This window comes from Petaurus breviceps, unplaced genomic scaffold (assembly GCF_028583685.1).
Source record: "Petaurus breviceps papuanus isolate PSGF00001 unplaced genomic scaffold, PetGlider_PUasm1.0 37, whole genome shotgun sequence".
NCBI classification, from domain to species: domain Eukaryota; kingdom Metazoa; phylum Chordata; class Mammalia; order Diprotodontia; family Petauridae; genus Petaurus; species Petaurus breviceps.
In genome coordinates this window covers 12,401,139-12,425,182 of record NW_027186296.1, presented here as the reverse complement: position 1 = coordinate 12,425,182, position 24,044 = coordinate 12,401,139, and the positions used below count along the sequence as shown (strand labels likewise).

The following is a 24,044-nucleotide window of genomic DNA, read 5'->3' as shown; positions in this document are numbered from 1 at the left end:
ACTCGACTGGCCAGTGAATGCTCTCCCAAGGAACTGGTTCTCATGCTAATGAACTCTTTGAGAGAGAGAGAGAGAGAGAGAGAGAGAGAGAGAGATGATTGACTGGGGCAAGAATGGAGAAAGGGAAGAAGGAAGAGAGAGGAGGGAATGCAGGTACTTCGTTCCATGGGATTGTGGGGTTCTAATGTCTGTCCTCTATATCCTGCCTCAGTGTGCTGTATGCTGACATTGTTGGCTTCACTCGACTGGCCAGTGAATGCTCTCCCAAGGAACTGGTTCTCATGCTTAATGAACTCTTTGGCAAGTTCGATCAGATCGCCAAGGTCAGAGCTGGTGAGGGACTCCCGCCTTAGAAAGACCCCTTACTTCTGAGACCCCATCTCAGCTACGTCCAGGTCCCCAGACGTTCACTCCCTCAGATTCCCGACTCTGGGAGACCTCCTGATATTTGGGAACCACAGCCTGCCCCAACCCCGACACTCTGAGTCATCCCCATCATCCCCATCATCCCCACTACTCAATCTCCTGCCCCTCTTTCCTCATGTTGCCTCTAATCTGTTGCCCATGTCCTGTGTCTCCCACCCCCTTTCTTTCTTCCCCAGGAGCACGAATGCATGCGGATTAAGATTCTAGGAGACTGTTACTATTGTGTGTCTGGTCTGCCACTCTCTCTGCCAGACCACGCACTCAACTGTGTGCGCATGGGGCTAGACATGTGCCGTGCTATTCGGTAAGCGCTTGGGAGACACCCTGGGGTGGATTGAAGAATGGAAAAAACAAGAAACCCAGAGATCCTGGGACCTGGGGTCCAGTGAGGGAAGTTGGGTGGACCGGAACCCTGGGTTTATACTAGGCAGTACAGGGGTGGGAACCTGCCCCTATGGACTCGAGGCCACAGGTAACCTCAAGTGTGACTCTTCGACTAAATCCAAACTTCACAGAACAAATTCACTTAATAAAAGGATTTGTTCTGTAAAACAGACTCAGTCAAAAGACAGAACCCAAGGTTCCCCACCCTTGCTAGAGTGAAGAAGCCCCTCAATCTGAGCAGAGGGAATGGTTTAGGCAAAATCAGAAGTGATGCCTCAGGGAGAGGATCTGGGTCCAGATTAAGCCCAGGGTTGAGCCTGCCCTCTTTCTGCCCTTCCCTAGGAAGCTTCGGGCAGCCACTGGAGTGGACATAAACATGCGTGTGGGCGTGCACTCAGGCAGTGTGCTCTGCGGTGTCATCGGGCTTCAGAAGTGGCAATACGATGTCTGGTCCCATGATGTAACTCTGGCCAACCACATGGAGGCAGGCGGAGTACCAGGGTGAGTGAGTCTGCTCTATTCTAGGGACCCAGACACAAGCTCAGGCTGAAAGAAGCAATAGGAACAGAGTTGTGTCTAGAAAGTTTTGAGTTTAAGACAAGCCTCTGTTACCACCAGCCCAGGCCCACCCAAGCCCCCGACCAACATATCCCCTCTAAGGGAACTAGCCTTCGGCCAAGCCTAATATGTGTGTGTGTGTGAGTACATATATATAGGTATGTCTGTATAGAGACGGAATATATATAGTATATGTACATATGTATATAGCATACATGCACATGTACATGGTATATATGACTACGTATATATTATAAAAGTATGTTTATGTGTATATATGAATTTGTATACAGCCAGAGCTGAGGCAATGACTGGGGGGAGGGGCTTCTTACTAATATATGTGTGTGAGTACTTATACACAGATATGTGTGTATATAGAGAGATTATATAGTATATGTACATGTGTATATAACATATGCACACATGTACATAGTATATATGACTACTTATATAGTATAAGTGTGTATATATGTGTGTATGTATTAATTTGTATACAGCCAGAGCTGAGGCAGTGACTGGGGGGGAGGGGCTTCTTAATGGAATGAAGGGACTGGAGAATGGGATGGGAGAAATAGCAGGCAGGCAGGGTGGATGGAAGCTGGGCACAGAGTTCCTAGGCCAAATACAAGTACCTTGCATATAGCAAGTGCTCAATAAATATTTGTAGAATGAACATTTAAGGCAGAAACTGGTCAAAATGATCTGTAAAAGGAGGGATTTGGATTAGATGGCTTTTGAGGTCCTTTCCAGCTCTAGGTTTATGATACTACAGCCTCTTAGGGCTCTTCCAACTCTTAAGATTCTGTTATTTTTGCTACTGACACTTCACTTTCCCTTCTTCTCTCCCCTCCCCACCCCAAGTCGAGTGCACATCACAGGGGCAACTCTGGGCCTGTTGGGAGGGGCTTATGCTGTGGAAGATGCAGCCCCAGGGCATCGGGACCCATATCTTCGAGAGCTTGGGGAGCCAACCTACCTGGTCATTGACCCAAGGGTGAGATCCCCCACTCCAGCTATCAGCACAGCCAGTAAGACCTAGATTTATTGAGCCCCTGAAGCATGGTGGAAGAGTAAAGAGTCCTAGATTTGGAATTAAATAACCTAGATCAAATTCCTGTTCTTCTACTTACTATACTGCGTGACCTTGAGCAAATAACTTCTCTTTCTAAGGCTTCGTCATCATAAAATGGAAACATTATTCTAGATGACCTCTAACTTCCCTTCTAGCTCGAAGACCTTGTGATTACAGACTGAGCCAGACCCAGCACCAATTAAGCCCTTTCTCTTGATCTCCATCAGAAATACATTGCCAGAATCTGAAGTGGAATGCAGAAAAGACTTAAAAGAACTAGAAATTTGAGCTGGGGGGTGGCATAATGGTGGAGGGTCTTGCCATCAGTCCACCTTCATTTGAAATCTTCCAGGCAGAGGAGGAAGAAGAAGAGGAAGTAACTGCAGGAGGTCCACTGTCCCCTCCTGAGGGACCCAAAATGCGTCCATCACTTCTGATGACCCGATACTTGGAGTCCTGGGGTGCAGCCAAGCCTTTTGCCCACCTCAGTCACCTGGACAGCCCTGTGCCCACTTCACCCCCTCTTCCGGTATGTCCACCTCCTTATCTGGGCACTTCAGTCTCTTCCTGGGATAGATGCCTCCATTGTCATCCTGGGAACATATATCCCTTCTCTCAGTACTGTTCATCCACATTCCTGTGCCTTCAGACCCCTATGTACCCCCATACTTCTCAAGTGAACTCTCCTCCCTGTTATAACCTTTGATACCTTCTAATATCCCAAGATTCTGAATTCTCCCTCCAGCTGAGTAGGCAGTGGATTAACCCAGACAGTCCTTAATCTGCTCTTCCAGGAAAAGAGCAAAGTTTACTGCTTTCTACTTACCTGGTTTCTAAGATCACCTCAGCAAAAATTCCCAAATCCTAGACTTCCCTAGCTGGCTGGGCCCCTCAGGCATGATCTCAATTCCCTACCAGCACCACTTTCACCTCCATTTGGGAGATTCCTTTCTCCAGACCAGACAGATGTACAGAGACAGATGCCACTGTTTGCCTGGTTCTCCAGTTTCAGCATTACACACCCCTTCCTATCAGGAAATGTTTCTGTTTAATTAAAATACAGTCTGTTGCAGCTTAAAAAAAAAAAAGGAGGCTATTCAGTCTTTCTTAGAAGAGAAAAGATTTTCACAGCAAACTCCTCAGAGGAGGAGGGTAAAAACGATGACTGCAAATCACATTATTTGTATCCTAAATCCCCAATATTTTTACAAAGATAAAACAAGTTAAAAACAGTATCTTTTTAAAGCTTTTTTCTCTCTCCCTCCCACCTCTTCCTTCCCCATTATAAAAGAAATAAAAACAAAACCATTTTAATAAATATGCATAGTCAAGCAAAACAAATTCTCACATTGGCCATGTCCAAAAATACATACATACATGTGTATGTACATATATATACATATATTTATATATGCATCCTGAGTCTATCACCTCTCTGTCAGGAGATAGGTAGCAAGCTTCATTATGCATCCTCCAGAATAATGATTAATTGATGATGTCAGTCAGTTTCCCCACTCCTTCCTTATACAGAAGAGGGTGGTGTGAAAGAAGTAGTGTGCTCAGCATCATTGTTCTAGGTTTGATGCAATCTGCTTCTGCTATCCTGCCCCCTTCTCTTTCCTTCACCCAGAGCCCAGTCACAGGTTTTTCTCCATTTTTTCTTTTGTCTTAAATCCCTCCTTGAGATCCAGTCTCCTTAGAGTTTATTTTGTTTAGGAGTAGTCCTTCCCTCAATCTACCCTCTAACTCTCCTTTCTTTTCTTCCTTTTGACTCTTGTTTCCCTGTTGAGTGAAATGTATTTCTGCACACAATGGTCTATGGGATTTTTCCTTCATTTATAAAAATGAGGTTCAAGCATCACCTGTTCCCTTCACCCCTTCCTCTTTGAATAATCTTCTACTTGTTCACACAAATTATGAGATAATTTCCCCTACCCTCTCCCTTCCTTCCACACATTCTATTCTTTTCCCCCTCCCTTTCTTCTTTTAAGATCATCAAACTATAAACAAAAACCACACCCATGCCCCCTGTCTTATTAGACTCCTTCTATAATCCCTGATGACAATAAGGTTTAGAGAAACAATATGTATCATATCCCCATATTAGAGTGTAAACAATCCATTATGATTTTTCACTCATATTTACCTTTCTACCTTTCTCTTGACTTCTGTGTGTGTTTTTCAAAGTTTCTGTGAAGTTCTGGTCTTTTTTATCAGGAACATTTGGAAGTTCTCTGTTTAATTAAAAGTGTATTTCTCCCCACCCCAGACCCTCCCCTGTAGGATTATATTCAGTTTTATTGGGTAAGAATACTTAGTTTAAGTAAGTCATTATCTTTTGCCTTTTGAAATACTTTAATCTAAATTCTCTGCTTCTTTAGAGTGATAGTTGCTAAGTGTGGCTCATTACTACTTAAATTCTTCCTAGCTTCTTGAAGTATTTTTTCTTTGACCTGGAGTGTCTGAATTTGGGCTATTTGTACCTAGGAGTTTTCACCTGGAGGTTACTTTTAAGAGGTTACTGACTGGTGGATTTTATTTCCACTTTGCCCTCTCATTATTTCTTGAAATAATTTCTTTCTTGGGTCATGGCTTTCAGGTAGTTCAAGATTCTTAAATTCTCTCTCCTTAATCTATTTTCCAGGTCATTTGTTTATGAGATATCTTGTACTTTCCTCCAGTTTCTCTTCTCAGTCTTTTGGCTTTGTTTCAATATTATCTTATGGAGTCTTGTCTTGTGCAGTCATTAACATCTGTTTGGTTTATTCTAGTTTTCAAGGAGTCTGTCATTTAGTTAGTATTTTGTACCTCTTTTAACAAAACTGTTCATTCTCTTTACAATTGTTTCTTTAATAACTAACATTTCTTTTCCAATTTTCCCCTGGTGCTTTCATTTTTTTTCAATTGTTTTCTCTAGAAATCATTTCATTTATGGAGTTCTTTTCTTCGTTATTTTTTATATATCTTTTAACATTTGTCCAATTCTTCTTTTCAAGGCATTCTTCTCTTCATTGTATTTTTGTGTCTCTTTTACCATTTGACCTATTCTGTTTTTTAAGGTGTTTTTTTCTTCAGGTTTTTTTTTTTGGTACCTCTTTTACCAAGCTGTTGACTCTTTTTTCATGATTTTCTTGCATCACTCTCATTTCTTTTCTCAGTTTTTCCTCTACCTCTCCAGAGATACTTGATTTGTAACATCTTTTTCAGTTCTTCCATGGGCTGGGGCCAGTTCATATTTTTCTTTGAGGCTTTGGATGTAGGAGTTTTGACTTTGTTCTCTTCCTCTGAGTTTGTGTTTTGATCTTCCCTGTCATCATAGCAATTTTCTATAGTCAGGATTTTTTCCATGCTGTTTGCTCATTTTTCCAGCCTATTCTGTGACTTTTAATTCTATACTAAAATGGTTCTCTGCTTCTGGAGTGGAGGGGGCACTGTTCCAAGATTCAGGGGGTTTTTGTAGCTGTTTTCAGAGAAAATTTTGGGGACCTGTAAGTTTTCAGTTCTTCCAAGGTGGTATGATCTAAGGAGATGTGTATTTATTACTCTCTTGTTCTGTGCTCTTGTCCGTGAGTGACCACAAACAGTCATTTCCACCCAGAAACTGTGATCCCTTGTGATCACAAGTTCTGGTGTGCTAGTGCTCCTCGTCACCCAGGGACCAAGACCAAAGACGTGACCCAGATCCAAGTATGGGCAATGCAACAAAGTACTGCCCCTGGTACCTGCAAAGGGACCTCCTGTAATCTCCTTCTGATCACTTGTCTGACCCCTTGACATCTGTGTGCTAAGAGGTCAAGAAACCACCACTGCTACCACTGATCCAGTCACCCCCTGGGCCTACTGTGAGTTTTCTGGGGAGTTGCCTGCACTCGACTGTGTTCCACTCTCAGCCAATGTAACAGACCTTTTCTGCTGACCTTCTAAGCTGCCTTGGGCTGAAAAATTGTTTCACTCTGTCCTTTCATGGGTTCTGCTGCTCTAGAATTTGTTTTGAGACATTATTTAAAGGTATTTGGAGGAGGTTTAGGGAGAGCTTAGGCTAGTCCCTGCCTTTTCTCTGCCATCTTGGCTCTGTCTCTCTTCTCATTTCATTTATGAAATAATGTTTAATCAGGGTGGCTACATGTCACAGTGAATAGAGTACTGGCCCTGGAGTCAGGGGACCTGAGCCTCAGACACTTAACACAAAAACTAGCCATGTGACCTTGGACAAGTCACTTAACCCCAATTGCCCTCTAAAAAGCAAAAAAAAAAGAAGAAGAAGAAGAAGAAATAATGTTTAATCCTCAAAAAACAAAAACTCTTGCTTTATCTCTTTCAGGCATTTTAATTGAACTCATGCCCAAGTTGTGTTTTCTTTGCTTGTAGATGTTTTGGAAATATATTCTTCTTCTGGGTTTCTACCTTGAACATTCTCATTACTATAACACTCATTTTGGTAGTGTTGTTTTTTGGTTTGTTAAGTATTCCAATATTACTTCTTGACTTTGGACTTTATGTTTGGTCTGGGCTCTGCCATGCTTCTGAAGTCAATGAATCGGCAGTACTTGGTCCTGTTTTGTGTCCTCTTGGTAATCCCAGGTAGTCAGTCATAAGAGTCCATATGTAGTCTGGATGTAGGTTGGGATCAACAGTCCCATTGTTTTGCCCTCATAATAAGGAAGGAGGTGATTAGAAGTATTATAAAAACAATGTTATATTTTTTGCAATTGCTTAAGTGTTCTAAAGTATGTTCATGACTGTACCACCAGATAATCATATCCATCATATAAATGAATAACGTAAGACTCAGAGAGGTTAAATTATTTGTCCAAACACATATCTAGTGAGTATCAGAGCGAGGATTTGAACCTAAGTCTCTTGAGTACAGAATTAGAGCTCCTTTTACAATACCAAGTATCTGAGCCTTGTTCTTTTCTTGTCTTTTTTTTTTGAGGGGGGAAGGCAAGACAGTTGGGGTTAAGTGACTTGCCCAAGGTCACACAGCTAGTATGTCAAGTGTCTGAGGCTGGATTTGAAATCAGGTCCTCCTGACTCCAGGGCTGGTGCTCTATTCACTGTGCCACCTAGCTGCCCTATTTTTTTTTTTTTGCTTTTTGGAGGGCAGTTGGGGTTAAGTGACTTATCCAAGGTCACACGGCATGTGTGTGTGTTAAGTGTCTGAGGTCAGATTTGAACTCAGGTTCTCCTGATTCCAAGGCCAGTGCTCTATTTACTGTGCCACCTAGCCACCCCTACCATCTTTTATTAAGAAAAGAGGGGCAGCCAGGTGGCACAGTCAGGAGGACCTGAGTTCAAATCTGTCCTCAGACACTTAACACTTACTATCCATGTTACCTTGTTCAAGTCACTTAATCCCAATTGCCCTGCTTTCCCCCCTCCAAAAAAGCCAAAAAAAAAAAAAAAACCCCAAATAAATAAATAAAAGATGGTAGAGCCATGTCCTCCTCAACTAGTTGCCTCCTGGACTCTAGTCCTAACCACGAGCAGTTTAATCATCAAAACAAAGGGCATCAGTGTGATTACCTTAATTTGCCATATTCTAGAATAGCATCAACCCTTGTATGATCCCTCCAGGCATCTCCAGTCCTGAATTCAATTCCCACTGTCCCCTTAAAATTTTTTTACTATTTCATGCTCTTCTTTTTAAAAAAATTATGTTATTATATAGCATATGTGTCTTAGCAAGGCAATGATTTAAATCCTATATGCTTAACACAGTATTTTTTTTCAATAAGTACATTCCCAATAGCAGTAATATCAATAGCAATCCTATGCCATTAAGATAGTGCATTGAAATATATATGTATATATGAAATATATACATTTGTATATATTATATATGTATATATTAAATATATACATTTGCATATATTATATATATTCATATATGTATATTAGTAGCAAAATGATGTAATGTGTTTTCACCGTTCCTCTTTGGCAGTGTTGGCTTAGTGCAGGCGTAGGGAAACCTGAGACCTCAAGGCCACATGCAGCCCTGTAAATCCTCAAGTGTGGCCCTTGGACTGAATCCAGACTTCACAGAACAAATCCCCTTAATAAAAGTATTTGTTCTGTAAAACTTGGACTTGGTCAAAAGGCCACACTTGAGGACCTAGAGGGCCACATGTAACCTTGAAGTTGTAGGTTCCTCACCTCTGGTTTAGTGCCTGAGTTTTAATTCACCTCATAGCAGCCAATTATAATGAAATAAAATAATATTTATTTTTATCTATAATATTAATAATTATTAATGAATATGATTAATTATTGCTATTGATTAAATATTAATAATTAATAATTTTATTTATAATATTAAAATAAAATAACAGATATTATTTGAGTTTTCTTATATTATTCTCTCCCTTTCACTATCCCCCTCCTTAAGCAAATAAAAAATATATAAAACCTTTCATTTATATATGTATATATTCATAAAATATATACAAAGCCACATAATTCCACGTTGGTCATGTCTAAACAAATTCCCAAATTGTTCATGTCTAAAAGCATGTATCTTTTTCTACATTTTAAGTCTTGTGACCTCTCTATCAAGAAGCAAGTTGCATGTTTGGTCTTCATTCTTTTGGACTCCATCATTGCATTGATCAAAATTCTGAAGTTTTTCAAAGTTGTTTTCTTTATAATGTTATCATTGAATAAATTCTTCTCCTAGTTCTGCTCACTTCGATTTGATACAGTTTATAGAGGTCTTCCACCATAGTTAGCTGAATGGAATACTGGACCTGGACTCAGGAAGACCTGAGTTCCAATCTGGTCTCAGATACTTGACTAGCTGTCTGACCCTAGACACTCTCTTAACCTCTGTTCCCTTAGTTTCCTCAACTGTAATAATGAGGATAATAATAGCACCTACCTCACAGGGCTATTGTGAGGATCAAATGAGATAATTTTTATAAAAGCTCTTAGCCCAGTGCCTGAAACATAGGAGACACTATGTAAATTCTTACTCTGTTCCTCCCTCCTTCCCTACACAGTTGCCTTTGAAACTGTCCATCTCTTCATTTCTATGACACAGCAACCTTCCATTACATTCAGATACCACAATTTATTTAGCCATTTCCCAAAAGGAGGACATGCTTTTAATTTCTAATGTCCAGCTACTATGAAAAGAGCTGCTACACAGATAAGTACTTTCCTCTTTCTTTGATCTCTTTGGGGTATATTGGCCTGGAAGTGGAATTGCTGGGTGGAAAGGTAAACATAGTTTAGTGGCTTTTGGGGTATAGTTCCAAATCACTTTCTAGAATGACTGAAGCAATCCACAGCTCCTCCAGCAGTGCATTAGTGAGCTTGCTTTCCTGCAGTCACTCCAGTATTTGTTGTTTTCCTCTTCTGTCATTTTTTGCCAGTCTGATGGATATGAGGTTAGATCCTAACTAGGGGCAGCTAGGTGGGGCAGTGAATAGAGCACTTGCCCTGGAGTCAGGAGGACCTGAGCTCGAATCTGGCCTCAGACACTTAACACTTACTAGAGCTGTGATCTTGGGCAAGTCACTTAGCCCCAATTGCCCCATTCCCCACCCCACCCCCGCCTCCAAAAACCAAAAAAAAAAAAAAAAGTTTCTTTAATTTGCATCTCTCTATTAGTGATTTGGAGTATTTTTTTCATGTGGTTGCTGATAGCTTGGATTTCTTCCTTTGAAAATTGCCAGGGGGCAGCTAGGTGGCACAGTGAGTAAAGTGCAGGCCCCAGAGTAAGGAGGACCTGAGTCCTCTGGCCTCAGACACTTAGCACACACACAAAAAAAACACTAGCCATGTAACCTTGGGCAAGTTACTTAACTCCAATTGCCCTCCAAAAGGAAAAAAGAAAGAAAGAAAGAAAGAAAGAAAGAAAGAAAGAAAGAAAGAAAGAAAGAAAGAAAGAAAGAAAGAAAGAAAGAAAGAAAGAAAGAAAGAAAGAAAGAAAGAAAGAAAGGGAGGGAGGAAGGAAGGAAGGAAGAAAGGAAGGAAGAAGGAAAGAAAATTGCCTTCCATATCCTTTGGCCATTTATCTGTTCTAGAATGACTCTTAGTCTTATCAATTTGAATTTGTTCTATATATATCTTGGATACAAGACCTTTATCAGAGAAACTTCTTACAACGATTTTTTCCTAGTTTCCTGTTTCCCTTCTTATTTTGACCACCTCAGATTCGTTCAAAATAAAAATAATTATTTTTAAAAGAAAGGTAATAAAGGATTTGAACTAGGATGGTAGCAATGGAAATGGAAATGAAAGGATGGATATGGGAAATCCTAGAAATAAGACATGACAGGATTTAGCAAAGTAAGTGGATGTGGAGGGAGAGGGTAAAGTCAAAGATGATACTGAATTTAGAAGGCTGGATGAAAGATGAAACCACTGAGGGAACAGAAAATGTTGAGAATAGAGATGGTTGGTGAGAGAAAGATTCAGTTTGGAGCATGAAACATTTAAAATGGTGATGGAATATATGGGCAAAGATAGCCTAAGAAATATGGAACTGGAATTTGAAAAAGTGATCAAGCCAGGAGCTGAGACTATCCCTATTCATCCCTATCCCAGTCTTACTCTGAGCACTGTCTCTCTCCCTCAGCTGCCTACTTTGGGAACGACAATTTTCTGATACAGTAAGGCACCCAAACCCCTGGGAACTCTAAAAACACTATGACTTAAAGGTACAAAATAAACACTCCAAACCAACAAACACGTATTAAGTATTGTGCTAGGTGCTGACAATACGAAAGCAAAGTGGAAAGTTGTCCCTTCCCTTGACACACTTATGCTATAGCATAGCAACCCTAAGCAGCAGGAGGGCAAATGAAGGTCAGACATCAAAAAGGACTTCCCAAGTATAAGACACTGCAACAAGGAGGCACTTGCAGACTTTCTCTTTCCCCACAATGTCCTTATCAGTGTGGCAGTAGGAATGGAGAACAAAAAGTGGGGGGAAGTAGGCCATCTTGACTAGAGGCATTAATGATTGTTTTTTAACTTGAAATTTACAACTTATATTGCTTTGAACAGAACTGAGGGATATTTGCCAACAGAGTTTCTTAATTCACTTTGTTTTCCCCTAACAGGAAAATGCGTTGGCCTCCCTGGGCCCTCAGAGGAGCCTGGACCGGTAAGAAAAATCCCAATATAACATAACTTGACTGGCCTGGGGAGCTGGGATAAGGGCAGAAATAGCTGAAAGTACAGGGAGCTGAAAAAAAATCTCTGTGATCCTATGTTCTTATCACACAATAGCACCAATTTAGCCCAGAGACATGAGGGTAACAAGATAGTTTCTCTGGTGATGGGCTGAGGTCTCCCCCCAACAGGACCAGAACCCTTAGGGGACTTGAAGATGAACTGGACACTGGGGATGAGAAATTCTTCCAAGTCATCGAACAGCTCAATTCCCAGAAGTAAGTAGAAATGAGAGCCTAAATCTCAGGATTCCTCATATTGAGGGAGCAGGGAGATGAGGAGACTGGGAGAGAATGGGAGTGGTGGGATGGTGCATTTCTATATGACTAGAATGAATGTGAGAAAGTAGGGCATCTATCCCTGACTGTAGTTTAGATAAATACTCACTTAGATACTAACTCCTATGAGCAGCTCACATTTCTCTGTGCTTCACCCCCACCCTCTTCCCCAGACAGTGGAAACGATCCAAGGACTTCAGCCCACTTACCTTGTACTTCCGAGAGAAAGAAATGGAGAAGGAGGTATGGGAACACTGAATCTAAAGGGAAAGGTGAAGGGGGATACCAAGGGAATGACTCAAAGACCCCTAAAGAACTCCCTGGTCAGTTGACCCAAAGTCCTTGTGCAGGCCCAGTCATGGATTTGTCAATCAACTGTTATTGGTTAAGCTCCTCCTATGTGCTGACTACAGAAGACAGTTTCTAGGGTTGGGTTGGGAACATTTTCTAAGATATGCTTAATGCTTCACACCTTGATACCCCTTAATTATAACTTGATTTGTGTATGCATGCACATGTGTACACCACACACAGACACACACACATTCCCTTGCTTGGTCAGAAGAAACCTTCCTTCTCTTTACACCAATTTATATTCTCAGATGAGGAATACATATTCCCTCTTGGTCTGAGTTTCTCCTCCAATAGAAGAGATATTCTGAGTAATGAATTGAGAGTATGGTTGAGATGGGAAAGAATACACTGTAAGTGGTGGAGATAAGGGAACCCGCCTACTTAGACCAGACTGATTCCTTCAAGGTGGTAGACAGCATTCGTCCCTTTGTCTCAACCCCCACACCTAATCCCTTCTCTCTTAGTATCGGCTCTCGGCCCTCCCTGCCTTCAAGTATTATGCAGCCTGTACCTTTCTGGTTTTCCTCTCCAACTTCATCATTCAGATGCTGGTAGCCAACAGGTGAGCTCCTCCTACCTTTCTCCAGGTGTCCACAGAGGAACCTGGGCAAGGAAAGGAGATGATTTTTCCCCCCACTTAAAGCATTGTAATGAAAAGAATATTGAACCTAGCTTTAGAACTGCACCACTAAAATCCATGACCAAGGGAAGTCGCTTAAACTTTGAAACCCCGGGTTTCTTCTTCATCAGATGGGTGCAATATGTGCCCTTCCTCTCTCATAGGGTTGTTATGAAAGAGTTTTGTAATTGTAAAACCCTATGTAAATAGAAGTTCTAACTATTGTTGATTTCCCTTGCCCTTTCTTCCCTCCTTCCACATTTTCTTCCCTTCTTTTTCCTTCAGTCTTCTCATTCCCCATGGGGACAAGGTACCAAGAGGTAGGATACAGGTGGCTGAGGTGGGAATATTGAGGTGGCCTTGGGAACTCATTACCATCATCATCATCATCATCATCATCATCATCACTGATATTCCTCACATTTTACACACTCTCAAGAGCCTTGTAAATATACTTTAATAAAGAACTGAGATTTCATCGGGTAGATCAGTCTCTCCACACTTTACTGGGTCTTCATGAGTTGCCTTGGCCTGATAATTTTTCTGTCTCGTGGCCAACTCTCTGATGATGAGTTTATTTTTTTTAATTAATTTGTTTGTTTACTTTTAGTTTACAAGATTCAATTCCACAATTCCTTGAGTTTCACATTTTGTCCCCCTCCCTCCCTTCCCCCCCATGGCAACATACAGTCAAGTACAGGATCTGTAAATACTTTCACATTATATATGATAAGTTTATTAAAATATACAATATAGCTATGTTGATCCTCAGGTGCCAGGACCATACCCCTGAAACCTTTAAAACTTAGTGAGATCTGCCAGAGATCCCTGTTTTCAAGAACCCAGTGTCCCCTCCAACCATACCACAAAAATAATATAATAATCCCTGACATTTATATAGCACTTTAAGGTTTGTAAGGTGTTTTACAAATATTATCTCATTTTATTCTCACAACAATCCTGGGTTGTAGGTGCTATTATCATTCTTATTTCTCATCTTCTTTTTAAAAAATAATATTTTATTTTTTCCAATTACATGTAAATATAGTTTTCAACATTCATTTTTTATAAGATTTTGAGTTCCAAACTTTTCTCCCTCCCTTTCCTCTCCCCTCCCCAAGACAGTCATTTTACAAGTGAGGAAATTGATGAAGACAGAGGTTAATGAACTTGATAACAAAGGATCACAAAATTAGTAATTGCCTGAGACCAGAGTTGAACTCAGGTCTTCCTAACTCCAAATACAGTGTTCTCTACATTCCAGAATGGAGAGAAGAAAGAAAAATTATTCCAAAAACTGTTAGACTTGGGACTCATTTTTTTTTTTGTTTTGTTTATTTTTAGAGGGGGTAAAGTAGGGCAATTGGTGTTAAGAGACTTGCCCAAGGTCACATGAGTAATAAGTGTTGTGTCTGAGATTGGATTTGAACTCAGGTTCTCCTGACTCCAGGGCCTGTGCTCTATTCACTGTGCCACCTAGCCGCCCCCATTTTTATTTTTCTTAAGTAAATGAGATTTAGACAAGGAACTGAAGCTCTGATCCTAGCTAAGGGAATCCATCTAGGGTTTTTGTTCTGATTCTGGTCCCACAAGACTGAGCATTCCAGAATAAAGAAAAAGAACTTCTGTTTCTATATTGCTTTATGATTACAAAATACTTTTGCATATCTTGTCCCATTTGATCCTCACAATAGTCCCATAAGAAAAGCATTATGCTCATTTGACAGATGAGGAAACTGAGGCTCAAAGAATTAAATTGCCTAATGTCTAGAACCCTGGTCTCCTGACTTATTGTCCAGCAGTAAGATGAGAAGTCAGGACTGAGTTCAACAGGTTTGTGAGCATTTATTTGTCTAAATACCCAGTTATTTTGATGAAGACTCAGAGCCTCTGCACCCCCATTGCTTCTACCTTTACAGCTCTAGTCCTTCCCTAATCCCCGTTGCACTCCAAGCCTTGGTTCCACAGCTATTCCATCTGGTCCTCATGGACATGTAATTCAACAGCACAAAATGGGGTTGTCCAGAATGTTCTTCCAGGCAGAAAACTCCACCTAGACAGCCCATCAGGATGACTGCTCAGGAGAATCACATGAGTGTTTTATTCGTGTCTCTGTTAGTACTCCAGCTCTGGCTGTCACTTATGGCATCATCTTCATCCTCTTCTGCCTCCTCCTCTTCATCTGCTTCTCAGAACACTTGACGGTAAGAGAAGACTAGGGAACCCCAGGCCAGATAATTATTATTTAGACTGCCCCAATAACCTGGGGCCAGCTGGTCTTTTTGTTCCAAATTTACCTGGGATTTGGGGCTTTGTTTTGTTTTCTACCATTTCCATGGACTGGGGAATAAAAATAGTAGAAGAAGAATGGAGAGAAGAAAGAAAAATGATTCTAAAAACTGTTAGACTTGGGGCTCATTCTTATTTTTCTTAAGTAAATGAGATTTAGATAAGGGACTGAAGCTCTGATCCTAGCTGAGGGAATCCATCTAGGGTTTTTGTTCTGATTTTGGTCCCACCACACCTATCTTAGACATATTTCAGAAACCTGCTCACATTCTGCCAGTCTGGGAACAGGGTTGGGGCATACACTATCCCAAGGGCATAGGACCAGGACTTCCTATTTCTGTCCCAGAACATTGAAAAGAGAAGCTACTAGAGTGTGTGGGACTCCGAGAACCTGCTGAGACAACCCTAGTTAGAACCTTGCCTGAAGGCAGAGCCACAGCCTCTTATCCAACCCAGTTTTTCTCCATTCCTTCCTCCCTAGAGGTGTGTCCTGAAAGGTCCCAAGTTTCTTCACTGGCTGCCAGCCCTCTCAGGAACAGTAGCCACGAGGCCTGGTCTTCGAGTTGCCCTCGGCACTACCACCATCCTTATTGTCCTCACCATGGCCATTGTCAACCTGGTGAGTAGGGCTGAGCTGCAGGGTGAAAATGGCTAGCCTTAGAGGTGGGCATAAAGAAAAAGAGAAACCTCATTCTCTAAGGGTGGGAATGGGATTAAACAACAAACAAATACCTAAATTCTAGGGGAATGGCAGAAGTGGAGAGCCTAGGTCTAGGAACTGAGTGGTTGATGGCTGGGAATATACTGGTCCTCCCATCAGATCCCTAATCCTGCCACTCCTTTTCCCCTTACCCACCCATCCCCAACCCCAGTTAATAACAGCAAACTGTTTGACTAGGACCTGGCCCAATACAGGAAACAAACTCGTTACTCCAGGACAATTAAGGGCCAATTCCAGACTACTTTTGTGCTCAGAAAATTTTCTCGCTCTTCTCTCAGCCCTCTCTCCTCTAACAGTTCTTTCAGCCAATGTCTGACTGCTCCTTCCCAGCCCCCAATTCCTCTGCTGCTGTTCTCAACAGCTCCTGGAATATCTCTGGTTCCTTCCCTCTCATCAGCATCCCGGTGAGTCTTTTGCCTGCCTCCACCCAGTAACCACTGTTCCAGGCTCTGCTTAGAAACCTCCTAATCTTGGGTAAAAGATTTCTCCTTTCATAATCAGGACGGAAGGGATAAGAATCTGGCCACAAAGTTTCATCCTGTTTGGGGAGGGGAGTTAGAGAAACCCAAATCTTTTTCAGTTCTCTGTTCATCCACGGAAATAGGAACTGGGAAAGGGAGGAGGAAGGAAAGAGGGAGAATGGCAACCGTAGGGACCAGAAAGAAATAGAATTAGAAGGGCACTAAAGCACGCATACACACACACGCACACACACACACACACACACACACACACACACAAAACCTCACTCACCTTGGCAGAAGGGTTATAGGGTTTAGAGAAGAGACTTTAGAGATCATCTGGCGCCATGCCCTCATACAGAAGAGGTGATCTCTCCCTTTGGACCCTGCCTCTGACCCTTTCCCCTTTCACTGACACCACCATCTCCACCTGCCTCTTTGTCTCCAGTACTCCATGCATTGTTGTGTACTGGGCTTCCTCTCCTGCTCCCTCTTTCTACATATGAACTTTGAACTGAAACTGCTGCTGTTGCTGCTCTGGTTACTGGCCTCCTGCAGCCTCTTCTTGCATTCCCACGCCTGGCTCTCTGACTGCCTTGTTGCCCACCTCTACCCGGCCCACAATGTTCAAAGGTATCCAACCCTGAGGAGTGAGCCCAGGAGGTAGCCAACACCATTCAGGTGGGTTGGGGGATTGGAAAACCTGGGCTGGTTGGATCTGTCCCTGGTGCTGACTGACAAGAGGGAAAGAAGAAAAAAGGGGGAGAGAAGCTTGGAAAATGGGGGAGGCTTAGGGAAAGGGCGTGATGAGATGCTCTAACCTGTGGTTTCCCCAGGCCTGGAGTACTCAAGGAGCCCAAACTGATGGGTGCTATCTCCTTCTTCGTCTTCTTCTTCACCCTTCTGGCTCTGGCTAGGCAGGTCAGTCTACCAGTTTCAAGTCTCCAAACTCCCCTATTCCATGGAGGGAGAGGGTGGGAGAGGGGATGCACACAGTGCTCTGGGTCTGCTCTGAAGTTAGTTCTCCCATATCTGTGATTTGGTAATCACCTTGTCCTTGGCTACATCCCTAACTTTCCCTCAATCATGTCCCTGTCCAATCTTCCATGCCCATATTCCTTCCCTAGGGTTAGTCCCAGGGCAAAATTTCAAAGCAGGTAGAGTTTGTCTTCTGGGTGACTTCAGGTTTACCCTTCTTCACCCCTTCCTTATTGCTGATTTCCTCTCTCCTCACCATATTCAGGACTCCAGTGTCCTTAATCTCTTTCCTCTCTTCCTCAGACCAAAAAGGAAAGGATATGGTCCCTTTTTTTCTTTTTTTGCTTTTTGGAGGGCACTTGGGGTTAAGTGACTTGCCCAAGGTCACATGAGTAGTTTTTGTGTTAAGTGTTTGAGTCGGATTTGAACTCAGGTCCTCCTGACTTCAGAGCTGGTGCTCTATTCATTATGCCACCTTGCTGCCCTGGATATGGTCCCTTTGTTACTTTTTCTGGGAAATATACCCCAAGCCCTCCCTTTAATTGTGAAATGAAATTTTAAGTATCATGGAGAAAGGAGAGATGTATTTTAGGGTGTATTGTGAAGTGGGGTGGTGTTCCCCATGCCCCTGATCACAGATGAGACTGCTTCCACTGTTTGCCTACATGGAAAGTCAACCCTCCCCTGGCCCTGAATTGATGCCTCCCTTTCCCCACCCTCTTTGATGATGAACTCCTCTCAGAATGAATATTATTGTCGGCTGGACTTCCTGTGGAAAAAGAAGCTTCGGCAAGAGCGGGAAGAGACAGAGACAATGGAGAATCTGACTCGACTGCTGCTAGAAAATGTGCTACCTGCACATGTGGCCCCCCAGTTCATTGGTCAGAACCGACGAAATGAGGTGACTTTGACCCCACAGAACTTCCACTATAGAGCAACGCTTTTTCTTTCTATGAGCTGACCCTGCCCTTGTTCTTGCTCTTTAACCCTCAGAATCACAGTGAAGTGTACTTCAGTCTTTAGCTTCCCCAATGACTTCACCAGAGTGACCTGTCCCCCTCCCCCAATCTATCCAAAAAGTTGGTGGGCTGGGAGAATTCCTTGGATTATATAAACAAGGGGAGGAAGCCATCCCATTGAAACAAGGAACTTAAGGTAGGTATGTGCCTCACTTTTATGACTCTTTTACCCACCCAGGACCTCTACCACCAATCCTATGAGTGTGTCTGTGTCCTCTTTGCTTCTGTCCCTGACTTCAAGGAATTTTACTCTGAGTCCAACATCAACCGTGAGGGGCTAGAGTGTCTTCGGCTACTCAATGAGATCATTGCAGATTTTGATGAGGTAACAAACTTGGGACTCAAGCACCATTCCCCAGCATTTCCCACCAGCCTTCTGAATCTTCCTGACCTTTATATACCTACTCCCAATATATATACCAATTACATATCTCCCCAATAGCCAGTAGAGCTATGATTTCCCCTCCAGGATTCCCATTTGGGTTTTCTACTTTTTTTCTCCCACAAGAGAAAAAACAACTCCCTGTTCATCCAATACCCAAGCTCTTTACTCCCTTCCCATTGCATATCTATTCTATCCCAGTCTCCCCTCCCAAAAGCTGGGGCTTTAGCTGTAGGGATGGGGAAAAGAACAGGGAGAGAGATCTAACTCCTAAGCAATACTGCTACCTCCCCCACAGCTACTCTCTAAACCCAAGTTCAGTGGTGTGGAAAAGATCAAAACTATTGGAAGCACATATATGGCAGCTACAGGGTTAAATGCCACCTCTGGACAGGACACCCAGCAGGTATTTCATCCTTTCCTTTCCCCATGTCTAGCAAGTTGTCCCTACTGGGAGGCTTCTTAGGACCAACCCCCTTTAGTCATATCCCCAGGGTAAAGCCTACATCTGTTCCCTTAGTGGTGTATCTCTGGGAAGTGATTCTCCCCCCTTCCTCCATTGATGTTTTATGTTATTCTCCCTCAATGGCACATCCTTGAGAAAGTACCTCCCCCTGGACCCTCGCTAGTTTTTCCCACGGTTATAACCTGTCTCTGTTCCTTTGCTGGTTCATTCTGGTGAGTGGTACTTGTTGCCAGGACTCTGAACGAAGTTGCAGCCACCTGGGCACCATGGTGGAGTTTGCAGTGGCCCTGGGGGCCAAGCTGGACATTATCAACAAGCACTCATTCAACAACTTCCGCCTTCGTGTGGGTGAGGGTGCCAGACTCCTTCCCCTAGCCCACCCACAGGGTCACTTTCACTATAAACTCCCTCCCATCTCTTTCAGATCTCCTTAGGGCTTCCTTAGGATATTCTTTCCTTACCAGCTCACCCTGAATCAGTTGTACTGGAGGTAGGGGAGGGACACCAGACCAATATCTTTGAAGACCAACTCTGATTCCTCACCCTTCCCTCAAACTCAGAGTTATAACTATGGTGGGGTGAGCAAGGTTTTACCTGTGGGTGAGGACATCTCATCATCACAGGTGGGATGAAGGAAGAACATCTATCCTCCAAAATCCTGAGGCATTTTATGTAATCCAGTTGGCTACACTAATCCTTTTCCCAAGGTTTTATTGGGTAATTAAATAGTATGTTGCTTTGGTTCCTATCTTAGTGACCCTTTCTGCAAGAGAATGAGCCTGACTAGTGTTTTGTTTGTAAATCATCCCCTTTCTCCACATCCGTTACCCAGCATTCAACTGAATTTCCCCTGGGGGCAAGAATTCCTCCCTCCTATTTCAGGGTTGAATCATGGGCCAGTCGTGGCTGGGGTAATTGGAGCACAGAAACCACAGTATGACATCTGGGGCAACACTGTGAACGTGGCTAGCAGAATGGAGAGCACAGGCGTTCTAGGCAAGATCCAGGTGAGGGGGGCAGGAGAAACGTGATGAGTAGAAAACACACAGGGGACAGGACAGAAAGCAGGATCGTACCCCCGCCCCCTCCCATCGCTATTTCTCTCACCGTTTCCAGGTCACTGAAGAGACAGCCCGGGTGCTACAGTCTTTGGGCTATACCTGCTATAGCCGAGGAGTAATAAAGGTGAAAGGCAAAGGACAGCTCCGTACCTACTTCCTGTCCACAGAATTAGCACGGACTGGGCCCACGCTTAGCTGAGATGCTCCCTCCACCCTTGATCCTTTCCCCTCAAAAATACTCAATAAAACAACACTGCTTCACCTAGAGTAAATGGTGTTCGTTGCTGCTTTCTGACATCACCACATTCTTCATTCTGCCTCTGGACAAATGCTGGTTCCTTCCCAAAGACAGATGATGGAGTTGAGGGCTGGGGGGTGGGGGGATGGGGAAGTTCTCAGTTCCTGGAAAAGAGAGAGCCAAAGTATCCTTCCCTCACTCATTCTACCTTGCCTAATTCACCATCTTAGGAAGGAGAAGGCCTCTATTCTGAGGCAGGCACTTTTCCTTCCTTGGTTCAGGATAACCAAAAAGGTCCTTCTGTGGCTCTGTCTTTCCTGGTGACTCCAGACATTTGGAGACAATGGCAGATGTTTCCCTTCTACTTTCTCACCAATGCCAAGGGAAAATGCCAAAGAAAAATTTTGCTCTCAGACCCACTATTGCCCCTTATGAAGATTTTGAGAAAGACATACCATCAGACCTTCCATTCTAATTCTACAAGCATAGGGTTTGATTGAGGGACCTCTGAGGCCACTGTTCATCCCTAGGGAATAAGCAGAGTGATATAAGAACAGAAATTGCTTCAGAGTAGATATGAAAGGGAAATTTGAAAGCTAATTTGTTAGACATTTCATTGCTCTAATTACCTCCTATGTAGGACTAAAGTGATTATCAGCAGGAAATCTGACAATCACTGATAGTCACCATGGTTACCACTCTAGACTAAGGTCATAAATGTACCTAACCTCTTTGTTCCAGATGTGCAGGGCTTCCAAAGAGGGCCAACTTTGAGGGGCAAAATATTTGTCTATGTCTACATGTACATATATATATCCGATGTTAAGAACATCTTTCTTGATTTTCTTATGAGTGATTTAGAATTGGCAGGCTGCTATACATGGGTCTCCCAGCTCAAGGCAATGGTATGTGTATATAAGTATAAGCATGTATATGTCTCTGTGTATGTATATGTGAACATGTGAGCTTATATGTATGTCTGCCTTAACCAGGATGTCATTCTTTTCCCTCATTCTGTGGCCAGAAAAGTGAGTCAGCCTCAAACCCAGTCATTTGGTCATCAGATGCCTCTTTCAGAAATCCAGAGTCGTCAGTCTTCTCACCTCTCTACCCAAGGCCTCAGCAGTCCCCTTCGATAAGGTTTGCTAAGGAAAAGTCTGAGTTGCCCCAGTCAGCATTGCAGGGACCATCCCGCATGAATAGACATGTTTTCAGGCTTTAGTTTTTAATTTTTAAAACTGCATAAGGAGACAGATCAGAGTGTGGTTTCTTCTCTCCTTCATCTTTTTCCATCTCTTCTCCTACTGTCCCACCCCTATGTCAATACATCTCCTATATAAACAGACTGTCAGTCCAAACTGAGAGCTTCCTCTGACTCCATGGCCCCTGGGGAAAATGACTGAGCTGGAATGAGACAGCATTTTTCTTCAGTCAGTCCTAGGAATTGGGGAGCTAACCCCAGCACAGGCCCATCCCCAACCTCCCCCAGGTCTCACTCAGTAGTTCATTCAATGGGATTGGTGGAGAGAGTGAGATCCTCTGATGGGCCAGGTTCCAAAGGATTATTGGGGTTATTTTGGGGCACTTGAACCTGGGTGCCCCTCCGGGTGCTGGCAATCTCTGAACCAGTGCCCTCAAGCAGCTTGGCTACAAAGCCAACACCAGCTGAGCGGAGTAGCCCACCACCAGCACAGGCATACAGGATGGGATTCAAGCTGCTACTCAGGAAGGCTAAGGCAATAAGAATGTATCGAGCAAAGCTCAGCTTCTGCCCTGCTGATCCCTCCCCTATTTTATACCCCCCCAGGGCCCTGGATGCCTCTCCCAGGTTCACAACATGGTAGGGCAGCCAGAAGACAGTAAAGGTCAAAATGATCAACACCACTAGGCGTCCAGTGCGGCGACTCCGACGGAATCTAGTGGCCCGCAGCCGCCGCCCAATGTCTGAGTAGCTGCCCACAATTGCCACGAAGGGCAGCACAAAGCCTGTGATGGACTCAAATAGCAAGTGGAAGGCCGTGTGGCCAAGGGTAGAGTAACAAGCTTCACACTTCACTCTGCCGGGCACCACTGTATGCACCTGCCGATACACAATAACAGGCACTGCTAAGAAGGCAGAAACCACCCAGATGCCCACCAAGACTCGCCAGGCAGCTGACTTGGTTCGAAACTTCTGAGAGAGAAAAGGGCGAGCTACAGCCAGGGAGCGATCAATGCTCATGGCTGTGATAAGGAGGACGCTGGCATACATGCTAACTCCACAGATGTAGTGGCAGAGGCGGCAACCAGCCAGACCAAAGGACCAGGTGCCACGGGCCAGAGTGTAGAGGAAGAAAGGCGCTGTGAGCAGCACAGCCAGATCAGCCACTGCCAGGTTCAGGATCAAAAGGGCAGTGACAGAGCGATGTCGCATTTGGGCCAGGATACTCCACACCACAAAGCTGTTTCCAGGAAGTCCCAACACCAGGGCCAGTGAGAGCAGTATGATGGACAAGGACCGGATGATCATGAAGCTTGGTGGAATTGGTGTAGGGGTTGTGGTGTTGGTAGCCATTGGGAAGACCTGGATGATGAATTCAGGAAAGAAAGAAAGGACTAGACATGGGACAAAGGGAGAGCTTCCTGCCAGCCTCCACCTCTGTCTGGGGTGCAGCCACCTCCTAATGACCATGAGCCAAGTGCAAGTGCTCAGTACCTGACAGGCTTTCCTTACACTGAGGCAGCATCTCTGAAATCCTATCATGTTCTAGTATCAGGATTTTCCGAGCCTGCTTTACAGGAGCTGTCCTACCCTGCTCCACCCATCCCCACCTCGTCCTTTAGCTACCTTAGAAAAGCAATGGACCAGTTTCCTAACTGGGCCAAAAGGCTTCCTGCCCACAGAGCCAAATTGCTAAATTTGCAGTAGTTGCATTTCCACACCTCTATAATCCTTCTTCCCTTCAGAAAGAGGCCGAGTCTCAAAATAAAATGGAGTTTCCTCTTCTTCAGTTCTATCCTGTAATCGGTTCCCCCATTCTCCTGTCTCCTCTCACACCTCTCTCCTGTGGGGATGCCTTACTGTAGCCTTAGAGCTGACTGTCCAATTCTTCCGCCATACTATCCTCTCAGTCTCCATCACCCCCAGCTTTCTGATCATCTCTCACCCCATTTTCCCTTTTCTTCCCTAATTCTTCCCTTGGATATCTGAGATGCTACCAGTGTGGGAAGGTTGCAGGTACTGAGTGAATCCAAATATTTCCACTCTGAGTCCTCTCTCTCACTTATGGACTAGATGTTGTTTCCTTCATTCCCACCCACCGTCTTGGACACTTACCTTATTTGCCAGAGATTGGAGGTCTGGCTGGCCCAGGGTTTGGATGCTACTTCTTGTCAGTCAGTGGGGAAGGAAGTGTTGGGGCAGCAGGGGTGGAGAAGGGGGAGGGGGCAAGAGGAGGATGAGAGAAGAACCTTTCTCAGGGGTGGTGCTTAATGCTATTTCCTACTTCTGAGCAAGAAATAGCCCCCTGTACCCCAAAGAAGCAAGTGAGGAGGGAAGAGAGGTCAGGGAGGGTGGGG

The 24,044-nt window shown here is 43.7% G+C and overlaps 2 protein-coding genes across 2 annotated transcripts in view; one reads left to right on the top strand and one right to left on the bottom strand.

Moving 5' to 3' along the window:
- The window catches only part of ADCY4 (adenylate cyclase 4), a 25,446-nt gene extending 4,926 nt beyond the window's left edge, over positions 1-20,520 (top strand). Inside the window, exons 7-26 of the mRNA XM_069097956.1 lie at positions 212-323; positions 603-730; positions 1,153-1,311; positions 2,230-2,362; positions 2,793-2,969; positions 11,509-11,552; positions 11,752-11,838; positions 12,072-12,141; positions 12,717-12,814; positions 14,991-15,075; positions 15,642-15,779; positions 16,178-16,285; positions 16,791-16,975; positions 17,179-17,263; positions 18,063-18,221; positions 18,518-18,664; positions 19,020-19,127; positions 19,421-19,535; positions 20,070-20,194; positions 20,304-20,520. Of these exons, the coding sequence (XP_068954057.1) occupies positions 212-323; positions 603-730; positions 1,153-1,311; positions 2,230-2,362; positions 2,793-2,969; positions 11,509-11,552; positions 11,752-11,838; positions 12,072-12,141; positions 12,717-12,814; positions 14,991-15,075; positions 15,642-15,779; positions 16,178-16,285; positions 16,791-16,975; positions 17,179-17,263; positions 18,063-18,221; positions 18,518-18,664; positions 19,020-19,127; positions 19,421-19,535; positions 20,070-20,194; positions 20,304-20,447 (2,407 nt within the window). The 3' untranslated portion in view covers positions 20,448-20,520. The remainder of the gene's footprint in view (positions 1-211; positions 324-602; positions 731-1,152; positions 1,312-2,229; positions 2,363-2,792; positions 2,970-11,508; positions 11,553-11,751; positions 11,839-12,071; positions 12,142-12,716; positions 12,815-14,990; positions 15,076-15,641; positions 15,780-16,177; positions 16,286-16,790; positions 16,976-17,178; positions 17,264-18,062; positions 18,222-18,517; positions 18,665-19,019; positions 19,128-19,420; positions 19,536-20,069; positions 20,195-20,303) is intronic.
- A 1,180-nt stretch (positions 20,521-21,700) lies between these two features.
- LTB4R (leukotriene B4 receptor) lies at positions 21,701-24,034 on the bottom strand. The gene is made up of 2 exons (XM_069097497.1): positions 23,803-24,034; positions 21,701-23,049 (listed from the first exon to the last, which is right to left on the bottom strand). Exon 2 carries the CDS (start codon positions 23,038-23,040, stop codon positions 21,991-21,993), a length of 1,050 nt encoding a protein of 349 aa, XP_068953598.1. The 5' UTR covers positions 23,041-23,049; positions 23,803-24,034; the 3' UTR covers positions 21,701-21,990.
- Positions 24,035-24,044: the final 10 nt, after the last annotated feature.

Excerpts from the sequence above, each read along its gene's own strand:
- LTB4R (XM_069097497.1), bottom strand. The coding sequence starts at position 23,040 with ATGGCTACCAACACCACAACCCCTACACCAATTCCACCAAGCTTCATG.